Below are 19,652 nucleotides of genomic sequence, written 5' to 3'. Positions count from 1 at the left end.
CCCTCCCCACCACGCAGCCAACCACCTACCAGCACCACCACGTACTGCTGCGCGCGCCCAACACACCCCTCCCCACCACGCAGCCAACCACCCTCTCGCACCACCATCTTCACAAGCATTCAGCGCGCACCACCATCCCTTCCTTTCCCACGGTCGACGACGCTCCTCCAACGCCGTGGTCGTCGGCCATGTGGGCTCCCTCGTCGCCGGAGGTGAGGAATTAATTTTTTTTTTTTTTTTGTATGGCAAGTGCCGCCCAGAAAAAGTAGTACGTAGCCATGGTGGCTCGCCCAAAAAAGGCGGCACCCACCATGGCTCAGCCGCAGATCTGGGGTGGGTGAGCCGTGGTGGGTGCCGCCTTTTTTGGGCGAGCCACCATGGGTACGTACTACTTATTCTGGGCGGCAACGTAGTTTAAATTTTTTTTAAAAAAAAAATCAATTATTTCTAGGTTAGCAGTTTAAACTAAAAAAAAAAAAATTGTAATATTTAAATTTCATTATTGTTTAATTCTGAAAATATTTTGAAAAATAAATAAATTAGTTAAATTTTTTATTTGTAAAAATCTGTAAAATTAAAAAAATTACATGTGAAAATTATTTGTTAAAATTAAAAAACATTCTTTGTATAAATGTGAAAATAATAAAATAAAATAAATGTATGAATTTTCACATGTAATTAACTAAAAAATTTCTTTGTATATATGTATGAAAATAATTAAATTAAAAATAATTGTTTAGTTTATAAATTTATTGACATGTTTAAATAAAATACTTAAAATAAATGTTTAATTAATGACATGTTTATTTGTTAAATGTTAGTAAATTATATGTTTAATTATATAATGGCATAGAAAATAACTAAATGATAATGTGTAATTAATAACGGCTTATAATATAACATTTTTAAATATATGTAATTATGTATGCAGTTATTAATTTTTGTAATTTAATTTCATGTGCAAAATTAAGAAAATGGTGTTTAAATTATGAATTGAATGTACGTTATTTAATATTATCGGACGAGGTGGCGAGTAACCCAACGAACGATGTGGAGAGTAAAGCATCTGCGTTGGTGGCGAAGCGCCTCCTAAAGCCGTATCCACAACTGTAGTCATGTTCTCCTCCTCCTCATCCAATCCAAACCCACCTCTCTCCCTTCTAATTGAAGCATTTATACAACGACTTCGGGTATGCCTAGCTCCAGAACCGTCAACGACATTATCAACATCATAGCTAAGTGAACTCTGAGCAATTTTCAATTATTAATCAAACGTGAAACGTATTAGCTTGTTTCTCATTTCTGGGCGGCATAAGGGTTTAATTAAAAATAAAATTCATACACTAACCTCTTGCATGAGCGAAGCAGGCGGAGGCTGGGACGGCGGGCCCATTGGAGCGCCCTTCCCAATTCTCTATTATTTAACATGCGTGAAATGTGTTAGCTAGTTTCGCATTTAAATTTTAATCTCATTTCAATAATATAATATTAACATAATTGATTTACATTTTTTTAATCTCATTTCGTTACATATGTCATTAAATATATCGTTAAATATGTCGTTATATTATGACGTTGCATATATTATGCCACAAATCTTGTTTATTAAGTCGTTCAATAAATTATGTCGTTAGTTATCTAGTTCATTCCGATTAAATTATGTCGTTAGTACACAATAACAAAATACAACTCCATAGTTATAATAATATTAAACTAATGTCAATAATAACAATCATAATAATTAAAAATATTTGTAAGTTTACTATTTTTTATCCTAATTTTTAATAATAATAATAATAATGTTATTTACAAAAACACCTAAACCTATTTAAAATAAATATAAATATATTCATAATCGGTTAATTAAATTATTACGTTAACCAAAGCATACCGTTAATTAAAGCGTTAGATATGTCGTTGATTATATTTATGTCGTGAATTAAAATATGCCGTTAATTATGCCACATATTTTGTTAATTAAGTCGTTAATTATCTCGTTCATTCCAATTAAAATTCATAGTTCTAATATTAATAATTTAACGTAAAAATCATCAATAATAATAATTGTTCTTATAATATCTTCTATTAACAATAACAAATTAAATAATAATAATAGCAATCACAATAACAAGCCCGACAAAAAAAATTACATAACATTATTAAACTAATTCTAACATGTACCAATAGAGGATTTTTAAACTAATTACTAAAATTTGTAATTAAATTTTTAAACTACTTCTAAAATAAGCTTACATTATTAAACTAAAATTTGTAACATAACATTAATAGGAATTATAATTATAAACGAAAAAAAAATAAAAAAAAAATTCAAAATCATGAATTGCCGCCCACAAATGGCGAGAGGAACCAAGGCCCAACCGCCCAAGAAAAGTGGTGGCTGCCATGGTTCTTCCGCCATAGATCTGCGGCAGAACCATGGTCGCATCCACTTTTCAATGGCGGGTGTACCATGGTTCCAATCGCTATTTCTGGGCGGCACTCGTTAAAATTTTAAAAAAAAAATTCGATTCATACCAAACGCAACCGTGTAGGAGGAGGAGCTTTGCCCGGCGACCCCCTTTCCGACCTCTTCGGCGGCATCCTACAACCAATTCGTGCCCAATCAAGTCAACGAACGACCGGAGCAGGGTCGTGTCTCATATCAATTCGCGTCGATTTTGGTGGTTGTGCAGGGTCGTCGCAGGGGAGGGAACCGTCGTCGCAGGGGAGGGAACCGTGTCTCAAATCAATTCGCGTCGAGCTGGAGCAGGGACGGCGACTCTTGGTGGTGGAGCAGGGTCGTCGTGGGCGAGGGGTCGTGGGCAAGGGGCTAGGGCTGGGCGGCGGCTGGGTGGTGGAAGGATTAAGGGAGCAGGGGAGGTGTGCCGTGTGTGCGGTGGTGGTGGAAGGAGCAGGGGTGTGGTAGCAGGGGTGGTGGAAGGAGCAGGGGTGGGGCGGTGAAAGGGGAAGGTGAAAGCAGGGGAAAGCAGGGGAAGGTGAAAGCAGGGGAAGGTGAGATGGAAGGTCTCCAAATTTTTATAAGGGTAGTTTAGTACTTTTAACAATAAAATGAGGGCGTTTTTAGCGGATTAGGACGTCGTTTGAAAACCCCCTTTCTTTTTTATGGGGCCCTAAAAATACAGTTGACTCAGTTTCATGAGCATTTTTACTTTTGAGGGCCTATTGCCTATAGCCTATTTGTCATCTAGAAGTAATGGGCCTATCGTTAAACAAGAGAAAGCATTGGAAATGAATACGGTCCAATTGATCTAAAATGGGGCAAATTAGTGTTGGAATCACATCTTAGTTGATGGGTTGGATGACTTGGCTCCCCTAACCCCAAACCGACCTGTTTTTGACATGTGATTAGGGGAGCCAAGTCATCCAACTCGGAATTTGGTTATTACTCCCATAATCACGTGTCAAGAACGGGCCGGGTTAAAATTGGCTTTCCTAACGGGTTGGCGGATAATAGTTTGGTTCTTGAATAATGCCCATTCATCACAAAAATTAGACGATTTTTATCATGAAATACACCGCATTATCCGTCGACTAACTCTACCAAGGAGAGATGAATTCCACTATACAAACTAGAGACACGATACAAATTCATTACACGCATAAAATGTAAATTTATTGAAACTAACAACAAAAGGCATAGCAATTAAAAGAGAATTGACCTAAAATAGTCAAATTTTCGAAGACAAGTGTATTTCTAGCTTAGAAAACTAACCCTAATTTTTGTAAACTCAAGAGTAAAAAGCGAGGAGGGAAAGGTCGTCTATTTTACACGTTGGTGTACATCGGTATTCATTTAGGACATAAGTAACTCCTGTATTGGATATTTGAACCGCAATCATGGCAACCTAATTAAAATAATTATTGGTGTGAATGAGTTACAAGAACAATAAATATAAAGGGATGGAGTCGTGGAGGATTTGACTTAAGATCTATCGTGCATATGTCTCGGTGTTAACCACGTACTAGACCAATACCTCATTGGTACAGTTAAAACAACTTGATTTCGTAAAATAAACAACATTGATCCAAGGAATAAAGTTCACCAAATCAGAATTCGACTTAACTTGCTAAGTCGTGCGCTAACATATGAGCCTAGGGCTCTGTTTGGTAACCACTTTCAGTCACCTTAAATGATTAGCTGCTGAAAGTTTAAGTTAACTTAAAAGATTAGAAGCGTTTGGTAAAGAGCTAAAATAAAATTTAAGTTGGATAAGTCGACTGAAATCGAAACGTTAATAAGGGCAACGTCTGCGTTTAAGGAGCTGAAATGTCAGCAACTGAAATTTACTTTTCACTTCCAAAGCATTTCAAAAATCAAAATTTAGAAGAAAAAAAAACATACACAGACTGCATATGACCAACGGCAGATATCGCACATAAATTTGATATAAATAAGAATATCGCATATCCATTCTTCAATTTTTTTTGTTTCAGGAACTGTGAAGAAGAGTGCAGAAAGGAACTAGAAGATGGAGAATGGGAAGAAGGAGAAGGAGAGAGAGAAAGACTTCACGTGATGTTGTTGGGCTTTGAACTTTTGATGGTAGAGACTTTGAGGGGTAGGTGGGATTGGGGAAGGTTAGTGGATTCTTATATTTTATTTATTTTTCTTTTTTTTACTCTGAACTTAAGTTTTTATTTAGTACGAAGTACTAAAGAAAATGTTGAATCTTTTTAACTTCATTTCGAACGAAAGTACCCTCAAAATTCAAAATGTCGTCCTTGTTTGTTTTATCGGATTTTTCATGAGATACCCCCAAGGTTTAAGTTTATTCACCAAATACCCTCGCAGTTCAGTAATTCACCAAATATCCCCGAGGTTTCATTTTCTCGCATGACTTACCCCTGCCGTTAAGTGGCCGTTAAAAACTTTTTTTCACCAGATACCCTCAAAAATTTTATTTCACCAGATACCCATGTGGTTTCTTATGTTTTCACCATGTACCACTATGTTTTATGATAATTTCACCAGATACCCCTGCTCACCAATGACTATTATTTTTTAAAAAAACTAGCCATTGTACTATCTCCTCTATATAAAGGAGGAGCAACTGCAACAACACCTTACCACGCATCTTTCTGTTATTCCCACAAATGATCACCTTACCACACATCTTTCTGTTATTCCCACAAATGATCTCATATTCTCCCTACTTCAAAGAAGCAGCTTGCAAGTTAACTTATTCAGACCATATACACCCCATATCTGACCCAACTCAATGGCCTTCTTTTGATATCCCTATCATCCTCCCACCACCCATGAAGAGAGCTGATGGTAGACCACCTAAACTGAGAAATTAAGAGAAGTAAACATGATCCAATGAAGGGGAAGAGAAACAACAGTGTGAAGTGTAGTAAGTGTATGGAGGTGGGACACAATGCAAGGACATGTAGAGGTGGAGCCACTGCAAAGCAAATTAAAATAAGGTTGTTGATGATGCTGCTGCTAGTTCTTCTGCTGCTGCTGGTTCTTCTGCTGCTGGTGCTTCTTGTTCACAGCAAGGGGACCCTGGTGCTTCTAATAAAAAGCAACAAGGTAATGCACCAACTAAGGGAAACAAAAGGAAGTATACTTAATTTTTTTTATAAATACTCATTTCATTGCATATTGGAGCATATTTCGTGAAGTTGCACTTATTGGGTATATCTCTTGCCTATGGGAGCAAGTTTTTGTAAAACTACACTTAAAGACCGTTGTCTATATTTTGCGTGTCGGGGGCACACTTTTGTAAAGCTACTTAAAGCGGAAATGAAATGTCATATTATTGATGAAATTTTGTTGTTTATTACACATCATTCACTTTCTCATTACAAATACTAGAATCAGAAACATTAGAATGCCAATTTTGATAGCTCCATGCATTAATTTCTTCTATTGCTTGAGTTTCTTCTTCATTTGGTGAATTTCCTCATTCAAACTTCTATTTTCTTGCATTTCTCCTTCCTCTGTGCTACCTCTGTTGTTTCTGCGCGCTTGGATGGGGTTGCTCAATGTTTCCCTTGCACCACTTGAAGTTGTCACATAAGTCACACTTGTAATATAGTCTTTGAGTATTTTTCGCTGTTTCACAACTTCTTATTGCAAAGTTTTTCCCACATTTGTTGCATGTTATGTTGGGAACTACAACGTATGATGATTCATACATTGTAGAGGAAGATTGAGAATATGAGCTCATTTGTAAAAAGTGAGTTGGGATAATATGAGCTCATTTGTGGGAAGAACAGAAAGATGTGTGATAAGGTGATGTTGCTGCTCCTCCTTTATATAGAGGAGATAGTACAACAATTAGTTTTTTTTTTTTAAAATAGTCGTTGTTAATTAAGCAGGGGTATCTGGTGAAATGATCATAAAACATATGGGTACATGGTGAAAACATAAGAAACCACAGGGGTATCTGGTGAAATAAAGTTTTTGAAATACAGGGGGTATCTGGTGAAATAAAGTTTCTAACAGCAACTTAACGGCAGAGGTAAGTCATGCGAGAAAATGAAACCTCAGGGGTATTTGGTGAATTACTGAAACTGCGAGGGTATTTGGTGAATAAACTTAAACCTCGGGGGTATTTCGTGAAAAATCCGTTGTTTTATTTATAAAATTGTTTCGATGTTCACATTATAAATTTCAATTACAATAAAAAAAAAAGTTAATTGAGATTCAATATTCTATTTATTATTACTCCGTATTTCACAAAAAATATATTTAAATGTAGAAATATATAAAATATCAATTAAAACTTAAAATTTCATGTACTTGAAAATTAATAGTTTTAACAAACCAATAATGCAAACAGCTAACTTATCAGTTTCAGCACCTTATTAATTTCAGGTGCTACCTTACCCCATTTCAGGTAACTTATCAGTTCAGCTCAATTTCAGCTAGTATTGCCAAACATAGCCTAGATACTAAAAGAAGAAAAAAAAATATATATATATATAAAAAGGAACAAATGCTAAATATTGGCAATATATTGGCTATAGATATAAAAGATTACAATTGTACGCCTGTACACCGGTCTAAAATCGGACCGGAACTGGAATCAAGAAAATTAGTGAACAGAAGACTGGATCGAAAAAGTTCTGGTCAAGATCGGGCCGATTTTTTTTGTTCGATCCGGGTTTAGAGCGGATTGGACCAAATAATTGATAATGCCTCCATACAAATTTCGGAATTATTTTTCCAAAAAATTATACGGAATAGTTAGAAAATCTTTCAAACTTTAATTATCCATTTTTAAGGGAGTATAGATGGATATAAAAGACTAAAATGTAGGAAAAAAATACGGACTACATAATTTTCAGGACACTAAAAAAAATAATTTTTAATGTAAATCGGGTCAACCGGTCCAGACTGGAAAATTATGGATTTGAACTGGACAAGCCTAAAAAAACCTAAAAACCCAAATTTAAAGGACCGAAGATCGGACCAATAACCATTTCAATTTCGGTCTACTTTCCGATTGTGACCGGATTTTAACACCACTATCTACAAGGAGACATATTAAACATGTTCATGATTGATAGTTTTAATTGGCATTTGTTGATAATATAGCATTTACACTTCTATTTATATATACAGAAATTAACCAAAAATGACAAGTGAAGTAACATGATCAATTGAACTCATATTGCTGAAAAAAAATATTACACTTAGGCTTATTTCATGAAAATTTCTTATTACATTTTATTCCATTTTTATTTAATTGTTATAGTTAAGAATAATTGCAAAAATTGCCCCCTTTTGCTTGTGATTTCTCTTTCATCTTTACAATTTATTTTTTAAGAAAGCACATAAATATAAATATTTAAGTTCAACATGTTGCGCATTATACGTGATATGTTTTACATAATATTTAATATTCGAAAAATTGTATGACACGTCATTTTCTCCAGAGATATAAGAATTCCGAAAAAGGTAAAAAAATGAATTTTGGAAAGATATCATTTCTTTCAAACGTAATAGGAAGAATATCACAATTAAAGCTGAATAAAATGATTTGTGATTCGGATAGATATTCAATCAATTATAATTGCAGTTTATTATTTTGAAATAAGGAATTTTTTATTTTTTTACCAATGTGTAAATTAATTTTTTTTATAAGAATTATACCTTGATTTTTTAATTAAATAGTCATATATATACACTTAATTGCATAACTTATAATTGACCAACTTCTTTGCAAATTGATTTTACCACACCTAATTTGTTTTCTAGTAATGTCTTTAAATCAAATGTAATCAAAATTTATGGAAATGTAAATAATTGAATCATTATTTTTTCACTAATTTTTTTCTTACAAGGGAGACATGTGGAGCTATATCAAGTTATTTTAAAATCACCAACCATTGGGTTGTCTTGTTTATATATATAAGAGATGAATATATTACTCTAATCAACAAACTTACTACAAGCCTAAGCATTAGCTTTCCCTCCCTCATTTCTCTCTTCTCATTTTCACCTTTTTGTTTTGTTAAACCTTCTTAGTTTTTCAAATTCACAACCATTTTCACCATGATGATGGAAGGAGAAGAATTTGGTAGATCTTATACTAATATTTTCGATATTCCCAAACCAATAGAGTATTCATTAATATCCCCTATTGTTCCATCATCAGTCGTTGATAGTTTTTTACGTGGTGGCGATAACACCACCCTTTTTTCTTATTTTACTCAAACTTGGAAAACAACAACCCCTAATACGCCCGTGGTTGTACCACAAATCCTAGAACATACTTACTTGAACAATTTTGTGTCATTACATGAGAATAATCCTAATCATATTTATGGTGTTGGTAACAATAACATTTGTCCAACCACCACCATGCAAGATCGTATACACTTTGTAAACGATTTGTTTGTTAAAGAAGATATGGCCACGATCAAGGGTGGGAGACCTAAAGGAAAAACTCATGTCAAAGAGCAATGGACCACTGAGGAAGATAGGTTTGTAGTTTTTCTTCCTATTTTTTATTGGTAGATGAAATAAATTTTAATGAAATTTATAACTTTTCAATGCCTCTTTCGTGATTAGTTTAACTTGTACAAGAAATTAGTGTTTTTGTTTGAGTATCTATTTGTTCTCAAGGTGTTGTTCTAAATTATTTGGATGATTAAGTGGTTTATGACATGTATTGACCAAATATTTTGGTCAGATTAATCAATGGACAAATTATTTTTTACCACCTATAAAAATTGAAAATTTATTTTTAACTATCTAAAAAACTAAAACTTGTTTTTACCAACTAAAAAAAATAAATTAAAACTTGTTTTTTACCACCTGAAAACGAAAAAATAGATGAAATCTTTATGTGTAACTTAGAGCTGATCAACATGGGCCCGACCCGAAAATTACTGGGTTTTGAGCAGATTATTCCGGCCCGGTCCGACTGAACTTTTTTAAAAAATTACGGGCTTTGGGTAGAGCTGATCAACATGGGCCTGACTCGAAAATCACCGGGTTTTGGGCAGATTATTCTGGCCCAAACTTTTTTAAAACATTACGGGCTTTGTGCAACATAAAACAACAATTTTAATTATAAATTTGGCCTAGCCCGAAAATGGCCTGAAAAGCCTGTTGTTTTTGACCCGAAATAGCGTGTTTTGGGCACAAAAAATTGGCCTGAAGTTTGTCCCGTTCGACCGAAAATAAATGGGCAGATTTTTATGCTCTCGGCTCGGCCCGCCTTTTGACCAGGTCTAGCTTTGGGCAACGTAAAACAACAATTTTAGTTATAAATTTGGCCGGCCATAAAATGGCCCGAAAAGCCCTCTATTTTTGAGCCAGAAATAACGCGTTTTGGGCACAAAAAATTGGCCCGAAATTTGGCGCGGCCCGACCCTACATAATGGGCAGATTTTTATGCTCTTGGCCTGGCCCGCCTTTTAATCAGGTCTAGTGTAGCTACCTAATTTGATTTTCCTCCAACTTTTTACACTCCATTTGTGATTTTTTTTAACTCTTTCACCCTTCTCTCTTTATTTCCATTAAATTTTGTTAATTTTATGAATTAATGATGGTGAAAAATCATGTGAATTCATGAAAGATAATAAATCGGGGGAAGAAAAGAGAGTTAAATACATGAAATCGTTGAAAAAGAGAACATATCAGAAATATTACCGTTATTGTATCCCATGCATTACATTTTCATTTATTTTTTCCATTTTTCAGGTGGTAAAAAACAAGTTTTAAAAACTTTTTAGGTGGTAAAATACAAGTTTTAGTTTTTAAGGTGGTAAAAAATAAATTTTCGATTTTTTTTAGGAGGTAAAAACCAATTTGTCCTTAATCCATTAAAGAGCATTTTTGTCACCATTTATGTTTGTACGTAGCATTTGGCCCGATTGATCAAAATTTGTCATGCCATCTTTTATATGTTTAAGAAATCCACAAAAGTATATCAGTAAATTTAAAAACAATTCTAATATCTCATTCCGGGAGTTAAGAAAGTAAAATTCAAAGATTGTCTAACGCTTCCTTATTCATCAAACCAAATATTGGTTAGTAAAACAAAGTGTAAAGTTGGTCAAAGTAAAGCTATAGCCGGTCCGATCACCATAATTTTTGGTTACCGTATGACACATTTCCTATTTTTTTTTCTATTTATTTGTTCAAGTACATATTTTGTTATATTCATAGTATATCAGTGAAACTTGTAAATAAATTGCAAAAGTTTTAATTAAAATTAAATCAAAATTTTGATTTTTTTTTTCCGATGCAAGCTAGGAACACATATTAAGTGTTCAAATAAAATAAAATAAAAATTATACATGTGATTTTCTATGCAATATACTCCTTCGTATGTTCTATGTTCTATAATACAATTTGTTCTCCTCGAACGCTCCTAGATGAAAGTTACCAAGTTCTCCCGCTTTATGTTTTCTCATCATTCTGAATAGGCGAATATATACACTCGATCGGGCTAACTTTTTTTAATTTTTTTTGTACTCCATAAAAGAAATGAATGATTTTGTTCATGTCATTTTTTTGTTCTTTTTATCATGATATGAAGGCTTCTGAAAAACTTTGTCAAAAAATATGGACAAAGAAAATGGGCCTTTATCGCACAGAGGATGGTGGGAAGAACGGGGAAACAATGCCGTGAAAGATGGCATAATCATTTACGAGAACACATCAAGGTACGTACTTTTAATTTGCACCATAAACTTAATTATGTGTTAAAACAAAAATAAATTCAAAATTAAGTTCATGTAACTGTTGTTTAAATTTCATGTAATACAACTACTATGCATATTCCCTTCTTTTATTATGTTCTTAGAATAAAATTTCAGAGAGACGCATGGGACGATGATGAAGAAAGGATGTTAGTGGCTGCGCACGAGCAATATGGAAATCGCTGGAAAGAAATTGCCAAGAAAATTCCAGGAAGAACTGAGAATTCGATCAAAAACCATTGGAATGCTGCCAAAAGGAGAAGAATTTCGAAAATTAAAAATAAGAAGAATGGTGAACTTGAGGTTGGAAAGCAACCATCTATTTTACAAGATTATATGAAAAACAAATATCAATGTGACACCACCACCACAACCACCACCACCGTCACCACCACCGCTCCTTCAGTGTCGCTTAGCTCGGCGTCTACATCCATGTCTGTCGACGTAGAAAACTATGACCACAACCAATATTGCTCCGGTGACGATATCTTGAATGTTGGACTTTTGGGTTTGTTTTACTTTATGTTTTTGTTTCCTTATTAGAATCCAAAAATATGTTATATTCAAAGCTTAGAGACTTTTTTTATTTTATAAAATTTGAATCTATTTGTAGATCTAAACATGATTGTATTTACTCATTTATCTTACTTTAACAAGATATTAGGATAAATGAAGTAAAATATGGTGTGAACTTACATTTAGTAGTGTACACATCTAAAAGTTACCAAAAGGGTCGAAGTCGATTATGTTTTGTAAGATATTGCAAGCTACCTCTAGTTCTAGTTTTGTTCCGATTCTTTGTTTCTTTATAATCTAGTCAAATGTTAAGAGAAATGGCAATAGTGTAGTCCATCATCTAGCAAGGTTAGTACTAGTGAAGTTGTGGGAATGAACAACGTTGAGAGAATGTCCGATTCAAATGAGAATTCTGACTTTTTTTAAAAAAAACCAAAAACAGTGTTTTTGTTATCTGAATGTTTATTAGAAAAGGTAAAATGTTATTCCGTAATTAATTTATATTAGATGGAAATTGAAGCCTCCTTTATTGAATTCTGGAGGAGATTCCATCGATTTTTATCGAGGAAAGCCTTAATATTCGTTTTTGTGAGATTTTGCTTCGATTTTATCCATACTACCTGCATTCATCGGTGCACCCGGATAAACTTAATAATTTTCATTCGTGCATAGCAAGCTTTCCCTGCATGCTTTTGCTGAAAAAAAATTGCTCAGTTGTTTCCAATCGGAATCACAGAAGGAACCAAACACCATTACACCATATCAATTTCGATGTTCCAACTTCCAAGTAGCTAGCCTTCTCAATATCACCAACCATGTTATGAGCAGGCTGCTACAACTAGCTTGATCGACACACATCAATTTCTTCCACGCAACATAACTTGCATGCCCCTGACGAAGCTTTATACTTCCTCCCATTCCATAAATATCGCATCATGGTTGACTTTACTTCTCTAACACATTACTTTGACTCTTCTGTATAGTATCCCTGCATTCAATAAATTTCTCAAGAGTCCAACACACCAGCAGCCACGAGGAATAGCCATAGGCCCGTAGCGAGATATCTTTATGCCCAAAAACATCCTGCAGATCCTCTGAACTAAATAAATGGTACAAATTTCAACTTTAGACAACAAAATATTTTATGGAAAAAAGCCAATCAGCCAACTTTCTGAATAATGTAACTGTTTACTTGCAAAGAATAATTGAAATGAGGAAAAAGCTTTAAAAAACTATGCGAGTAAAACAATAGATCTGCATTGTAATTGATCCAACTTCCTAGTGACAAAAATGATGGATCAACTTCTTGTATACTACTACTTCTGTCCAGGTTTAGTTGCCACTTTACTAGTTCAAATTTCACTAACAACGAGACAATCAATCCAAAGGAAGGAGACAGGAGTATGTTCAGCTGTTCTGCAGTTGTGAAGCACAGAAGAATTGTCTCTGTAGAAGTTGCTTAGTTATGTTGTATATCTGTTCGACGACATAAACCTACAAATCAGGACATCTTGGCTCTGGCGAAGAATACCCCAGCAAATAGACCTGTAACACACATAAATTTTCATCAAGCTAAAAACTAAAGATCAGAGTTGGTGGAAGAGAGTAGATTTGGTTATTGTTCTCACCAAATAGTATGCTGAAGAGATTCGGTACACTAAGCGGAACATTGAACAACAATAGTCCAGCAAGTGATATAGGTATCTTGTTTAAGGATCCCACCAAGCTGTAAAACATACATTAACAGGATGTTAAGATCGAACAGAAAGATGTCCGCCTCCGTGAAATGCTAAGAGCAATTCCAATGGCAAGCTACAAGGTGGTGTAGCTAAGTTTGCCGGTTTGCCACATCAAATTTCGAGCTACAATTGTTTTAAGTTACAAAGTTTTACATTGGTTGGCTACAATACCTTGTAGTTCCCTATAATATTTAATTTATTTATTTGACCCAAAACAAATTATTCAATATCCAACAAGATTTTGAGCTATCTACTCAAAATAGCTATAACATTTTGATAGTTGCTTATGTCATTGATGTACCAACAATTGGCTACCTGCTCATGTATTTTTATTTTTTGTGAGCAGGTCATATTTTTAACCACTGGAGTTACTCTAAGGTTGTGTTTGGTTGAAGAAAAATAAGTTTCTAGCTGGTTTTTCCATTTTCCACAGTTTGATGCAATGGGGATGGAAATAATCTTAGGTTGAGAATAGTTTCACAGAACTAGAAAATATTAAGAAATACCACTTCCTTCCCTGTATCAGCTTCCTCTTCCTCTCCTCAAATTTCCTTTTTCCTTCTAACTTATTTTTATCAAGAAAAATTAGTACATAACATAAGAAGATGAAGTTTAAACCCCAAATTCTATTGAAAATAATATTCAGTTCAAAATATCTTCCTTTGAACCAAACGCGGCCTAAAGTTAACGTGTGAGCTGGAGATAGGTTGTGTAATTAAGAAATCCCTTTAACATATAAACAAATATACTTTACATATTTTGAGTCATGACCAATTTGATAACCACTGTTTACTTCTACGGAGTAACAACTAAATGCTTCTAGAAAGGTCAGAGAGAAGAGAACTATACCTATAAGTTGTAGGGCTGGTTTGACCTAAAAACCACATCGAAGTGAAGCTGATGGCAAGTCCCAATAATCCGCTGAGTGTTGCTGCAGCCCAAAACATTGGCATTGTAATTACATTGCTGCACATATATAAATACACTTGAGGATACAATCTTTCTTGTCCTAGTAATTGTATTGGCTAAATGACTAGTCAGAGCATTTTTAAGACAAAAATATGTACTTACGCGTTTCTGACATAACTCCATTCATCAAACATAAGAATCAAGATCAGTCCAAATGGTAATGACAATGAATTGTTCAACAATACCATTGAAACTTCATTTAGAGATCCTGATTTTGTCAGTTGTTTTGCTTTTTCCATAACCATTCTCAAAGTAAGCTGTCAAAATGTACACCAGTCTCATTCTCATGGTAAAAACTTACAAATGCTAAAAAAGAGAATAGAAGGAAGCTACATTGACATGGTGGTACAGCAATATATAAGCATAGGCGACAAAAACACATATGGATCATATTATAAGAAGATATTACATACTGAATAGCTTGCTGTCAGAACACAGTTTATAAGTTGCCAAGCATATCCTGTAGCATCAAATGAAAGATCCGTGACGCCACCAGTTACAGCAGATATTATCTGTTATTTAGAATGTGAAACTCAGAACCCAAAAAGTAGCAGTGAATCGCTGTACTAAAAACTCAAAAGTAATACACAAATTGGTGCACCAAATATTTCTGAAACTGAAAAACAATGTTTCTCAACTAAGCCCATCCCAGAAGTATAGGTCATTTTCTAAATTTAATATGCTAATTTCAAAACTATCCTATATTACCCTGGATAACAACTTTCTTTAAGAACTACAGAGTGTATATAAAAAATACTATATTAGTATGATGGAGATGTACAGACAAAAGTTCTTAAATAGCAACAGATAGGTATGGTAATTTAACTCAATTTCTTAAGAGAACGAAGGAGTAAAAATTTGAGCAGCAGATTGGATGAACACCAATTAAAAAGTGACTACTCCTTGCAGGGACTTTATACTGACATAGTCATACTATAACAAACGAGCATCTTGTTTGGCACATTTATATCAAGTCTCTTAAACCCAGGGTCCCAGACCAAATCTGTATATTTACAGAATTTATCAAGCACAATGAAACCCAACAAAGTCTTCAAATAACAAATACTTCGTATACAAATATAAATGGATTAGAGTATTTAGACATGAACAAAGGCCCAAAGCTCATATAGTGAAATATTCAGAGATGACAGTTCACAGGCATGTATTCAAGGTTTTCCTAGAAAATACCAAATGCCAGTATAACTGATTATGTACCATAAAAAACATTGCAGTACAAACTTTCTGATTCTGGTGTCTCCGGATAAACAATAATCACAGTAGTTAGCCAGGAACACCAAGGATCCACATTCACCAAAGCTCATATACTGAGATATTCAGAGTTGATGCTTCACACACACATATTCAAGGTTTTTCTAGCAAATACCAAATGTAAGCATAACTGACTATGTACCATCAAAAACATTGCAGTCCAAACTTTCTGATTCTGGTGTCTCCGGAATAAATAATAATCCCCAACTGCTGTAATAATATTAGTCACATTCTTCAAAATCGTCAGCATTGCAACATTTATGTACTTCAAACTGCAAGGATTTTTCCACAGGGATAATCAGTAAAAGATTTATGCTTCATCAAACTTAAGAGAGAAAAAACAGCCACAAAGGATGCCTGCATGTTATTTTAATTTATTATGCAAAAGGATGATCCGTTAATTTTCCCACATTAATGGAGATCTAACACAAAGCCACTTCAAGTACCTGTACATGCCTGATACAAGCATCCCCACAAAGATAGTGTTGACTGGCAGCCATACCCGGACGAGCTTCCAGCTGAATTTTTCTACTGAGACAAACCCGCATATACTCAAAACAACAACGATCACTGTGCTAATTAAGTTCTGCATTAAGGAAAAAAATGATATTTTTTCAAAAGCTTTGCACATATAGACCAATACACCATGATATAGTTAAGTAAGAAACAATAATGAATCCAGAACTTCATTTTTGAGGTGAAAGAATGAACTACCAGCCATAAGTTATTCAGGGAAAAAAAAACTTCATATAAGTAATACCAGCATCATATATGCACTATATCAAAGACTAACCAAACCTGATAAAACATCAAAGATATCCCAGCATTGAAGTTGTATGTTGAAAGAACTACTTTGTTCAGCAATATCATGCTACAGGAGGAAAAACAGTAAGCAGCACCAGACACAAGAGGGCCTGCGGGTTTCTTTACATTTTTGTGTTCCCTCTCTTCTTCCTCTTGAAACACACGGTTGCCAATGCTGTTTTGTACTGTTCGATTGGGTCGAAGAAGCCTATTCAGAGGACTTGGCAAGATTAGTCAATCATGCAGTCACAAAATCATATAACCAAGATTAATAGTATGTTATGAACATAAGCCGACGAGAAATTTGTAGGTCAAAGCCCCCATTTTGGAGAAAAAACCTACTTCCCTCAGTTCCCTGTGGGGTGGCCTCCCAAATCCCAGAGGAGACACATAAATCAGGTTCCCTAAAGAGGGTCTTAAGAGTTAAGACTGTTAAGTTTGGAGAAAACTAAAAGAAGTAACATCCACTTCCTAATAAGCTAATACTACTCCAACTCTCCAAATTTCAGACATACAAATAATTCATTTTCAATCTACAAGGAACGCCATTGGCACAGAACTAGTTTATCCACTACCAGACATCAGAATATTTGTACACGAGCATTACATAACAAAAAAAATCCTCCTCCTCCCCTTCTCCGATAACATCTAGCAGGAAAATCAACAGCTAACATATAAAGTTATAATCTGAGACTCGGAGATCAATACAGATCAAAACTTACAAGAATAACTTGTCTTAAGGTTGTACCTCGGGTCATAAATTTATAAATATAATTTGTGGAAGATGATGGATTCAGCTGCTAACTAGTAATCAAATTTGAGATTTAACAGGTCATTGACTTCTGTGTAGGTACATTCAGGAATAGAATCAACACCATTAACAAATTTGCATTAGATTGCCAGAATCAAATTATTACTCCTCATCGGACAACTTGAGAACAAAAGAAAAGTAATCACACATCAACAGCACCAAACAGTTTTCAATACAAACAGATCACAGTGGAAAGATATGTCTTACCTGTCACCTAATGACCTACGCTCCCTTGGTGATGCAATGTCACTAATGGACTTGTTGTAGATTCCATTGTTCCCCGCAGCCATTGTGTCATTTCCGTCTAGAGGACTTACTTCTGATTCATAATGGTCATAGTTATTCCCTATGTCTAGCTTGATTTCTGATGACATCTGATCAAGCCTGCATTTGAAGGTATAAAATCACAAGACTACAGATACGAGCTAATATCATAGGACAATAGGTTGCCAAAAATAATATTATAGGACAATGCAGGATACAGAAAGTGAACTTTTACTTCATATAGAAGAAGAACAATTACTCGCCTAAAGTTGAAGTTTCAAGCTAGTTATAAGTTCTAAATGTCAGTTGTCTATCCAAAGACCAAGCACAAGTGCAACATTCAACAAAGATGAAAATTCATTCTTATACTTAAAATTCTATGCTGGCATTGCTGTGAAGGTGGAAAGAGAAACTGAAGCTTGATAAAACATTTCCCATAAGCCACGCCCATGCTACTAGTAAAAGAGAACAAAAACAGAACAAATTATTATCCATTCTTCATCGATACCTAATGGAACACACTTCGAATGAAGCAAAGAGCTTATTGAAACTTCCGATGATTTTATAGCATCTACCTGTAGAAGATTACTCAGGATTCATAACTCCCAAGATCAATATATCATTTCCCAATGAAGAAAGCACTTCAAGCAATCAAATAACATCCATGAAAAAACCATGAATAAATATACTCAATACATTTCTATAAAATAAACAAAGTCGTATCTAGCCTGCATTACCTCAAACTAAGAATCAAACTTCTACAAATAGCAATATTTGTACTTCCTCGGATCGGAAGTAATAGTCCCATTCATAACTCAATTTGAACTAGTAACGTGACAACTAAATCCAAACCCAGGTATTACTTTCTCGAAAAGAATTGCCATCATAAAGTTAACACTCTAATTCTTACTTAGAGATTCACACTCATTGGGAACACCTAAATTTCTTTCCCCAAATACACATTTGTCAATTCAAAAATTAGTAAGAAATCAAGAAAATCAGGAAAATAAAAATTGAAACTCACCGATTTCAAATTGCACTTTTTGATTGACTAATCTCGACGACCTACAAGAATAATTATTCTCCCTAATATGTGACCTATATATCAATTAGCCAAACATGTTGTGAACACAAATCACCAAAAAAATACCCAAAAATTATATTACAAATTTCCAGAAAATATCAAATAGAAAATAGAGCACACAGAAATTCATTAAAAGGAGGAGGAAAAAACTGATGAATTCATGAAATAAACGTGTTTTTATGTTGTGATCGAACTTTTTATATGACACGCAAAGCTCCCCCCGGAAAAAGCAAGGGTTTTGGTAAATTACGATACAATTCATAAAGAAACACTACTGCTTCAAAGAAATTGAACAATAATTGTTATAAAAATGGGGGAGAGAGAGAAAATAAGAAATGTACCATTGAAGGAACCGGGATTGGAGGGGAGAGAAATAGCAGTAGATGCTGATTCACCGCCATTTTTGGCTCCATTTTCGAGATTTTGCCCAGAAAGTCAACTTCATTGCTGAAATTCATATAATTATTTTTGTTTTTGTTGGCTGGAATTTTGAATTTTGAATTTTTTTTGGTTGGGTTTTGCTTGAGGAAGACGACGAAGGAAGAAGAGGAAAGTGTGCGGCGTTACCAGAGACAGAAGCAAAGGTGTTCCTTTTTTTAGCGCCAAATGTGGTCGGTTACTCGGTTATTCGTTAATCGTTATATTTCCGCTTTGGGCTTTCCAAATTGTTGTTTTGGACTTTTGGTCCATACATCTGTTAGAATAAACTTGCATTGTAATTTGCAGCAAGCAATTTTTTTTTTTTTTTTTTTTTTTTTTTTTTTTTTTTTTTGCGTACACAAGGAAAAATGGCAAATGATATACTCCGTATTAGTTGTTCTTTCTACCTTTTTTTATTATTATTATTATTATTATTATTATTATTAGATCAGATTAGACCAGAAAAAATGAGGTCGGATTAGACCAGAAAAAGCAAAAAGTACTCACATAAACATTTAGACTAGAGTAAAATCTAGAAAAATCAGACCATACCAGAATCTAAAAAACCAGCAAAAATCACTTACAA

General features: G+C 34.3%; 3 protein-coding genes across 5 annotated transcripts; 1 reads left to right on the top strand and 2 right to left on the bottom strand.

Moving 5' to 3' along the window:
* Positions 1–861: 861 nt before the first annotated feature.
* On the bottom strand, positions 862–2,954 carry LOC130466208 (uncharacterized). Its single transcript, XM_056834908.1, has 3 exons — positions 2,536–2,954; positions 1,349–1,414; positions 862–1,246 (listed from the first exon to the last, which is right to left on the bottom strand). Exons 1-3 carry the CDS (start codon positions 2,599–2,601, stop codon positions 935–937), a joined length of 444 nt encoding a protein of 147 aa, XP_056690886.1. The 5' UTR covers positions 2,602–2,954; the 3' UTR covers positions 862–934.
* A 5,933-nt stretch (positions 2,955–8,887) lies between these two features.
* LOC130465667 (transcription factor MYB119-like) lies at positions 8,888–11,733 on the top strand. Its single transcript, XM_056834523.1, has 3 exons — positions 8,888–8,961; positions 11,028–11,154; positions 11,308–11,733. Exons 1-3 carry the CDS (start codon positions 8,888–8,890, stop codon positions 11,731–11,733), a joined length of 627 nt encoding a protein of 208 aa, XP_056690501.1.
* A 1,097-nt stretch (positions 11,734–12,830) lies between these two features.
* Positions 12,831–19,330, bottom strand: LOC110803050 (GDP-mannose transporter GONST2). Of its 3 annotated transcripts, none has more exons than XM_022008511.2 (10): positions 18,988–19,324; positions 17,506–17,682; positions 16,482–16,695; positions 16,130–16,269; positions 15,826–15,955; positions 14,828–14,926; positions 14,517–14,671; positions 14,295–14,411; positions 13,335–13,432; positions 12,831–13,251 (listed from the first exon to the last, which is right to left on the bottom strand). In XM_022008511.2, the coding sequence occupies exons 2-10, from the start codon at positions 17,670–17,672 to the stop codon at positions 13,208–13,210; spliced, it is 1,164 nt and encodes a 387-aa protein (XP_021864203.2). In that variant the 5' UTR covers positions 17,673–17,682; positions 18,988–19,324; the 3' UTR covers positions 12,831–13,207. The 3 variants fall into 3 exon arrangements, 2 of the variants coding, with proteins under 2 accessions (XP_021864203.2, XP_021864204.2); XM_022008512.2 differs by lacking the exon at positions 18,988–19,324 and adding an exon at positions 18,587–18,948; XR_008919638.1 differs by having other exon boundaries at positions 13,212–13,251; positions 14,295–14,376; positions 18,988–19,330.
* Positions 19,331–19,652: the final 322 nt, after the last annotated feature.

The sequence above is a fragment of the Spinacia oleracea genome, chromosome 1, assembly GCF_020520425.1.
Source record: "Spinacia oleracea cultivar Varoflay chromosome 1, BTI_SOV_V1, whole genome shotgun sequence".
Classification (NCBI taxonomy): domain Eukaryota; kingdom Viridiplantae; phylum Streptophyta; class Magnoliopsida; order Caryophyllales; family Amaranthaceae; genus Spinacia; species Spinacia oleracea.
The sequence above is the reverse complement of the archived record's forward strand: the minus strand, read 5'-3'. Positions and strand labels throughout refer to the sequence as shown.

Bases quoted from the DNA above. Each gene is read 5' to 3' on its own strand.
- LOC130466208 (XM_056834908.1), bottom strand. From the start codon at position 2,601: ATGCCGCCGAAGAGGTCGGAAAGGGGGTCGCCGGGCAAAGCTCCTCCT. The intron at 1,415-2,535 runs GTATGAATCGAA...GTTAAATAATAG, and splicing joins CTCCTACACGGTTGCGTTTG to AGAATTGGGAAGGGCGCTCC. The intron at 1,247-1,348 runs GTTAGTGTATGA...AAAATTGCTCAG, and splicing joins CTGCTTCGCTCATGCAAGAG to AGTTCACTTAGCTATGATGT.
- LOC130465667 (XM_056834523.1), top strand. From the start codon at position 8,888: ATGGCCACGATCAAGGGTGGGAGACCTAAAGGAAAAACTCATGTCAAA. The intron at 8,962-11,027 runs GTTTGTAGTTTT...CATGATATGAAG, and splicing joins TGGACCACTGAGGAAGATAG to GCTTCTGAAAAACTTTGTCA. The intron at 11,155-11,307 runs GTACGTACTTTT...ATAAAATTTCAG, and splicing joins ATTTACGAGAACACATCAAG to AGAGACGCATGGGACGATGA.
- LOC110803050 (XM_022008511.2), bottom strand. From the start codon at position 17,672: ATGTCATCAGAAATCAAGCTAGACATAGGGAATAACTATGACCATTAT. The intron at 16,270-16,481 runs GTTTGGTTAGTC...TCCTTAATGCAG, and splicing joins TATCTTTGATGTTTTATCAG to AACTTAATTAGCACAGTGAT. The intron at 15,956-16,129 runs GTACTTGAAGTG...AAATCCTTGCAG, and splicing joins CTTGTATCAGGCATGTACAG to TTTGAAGTACATAAATGTTG.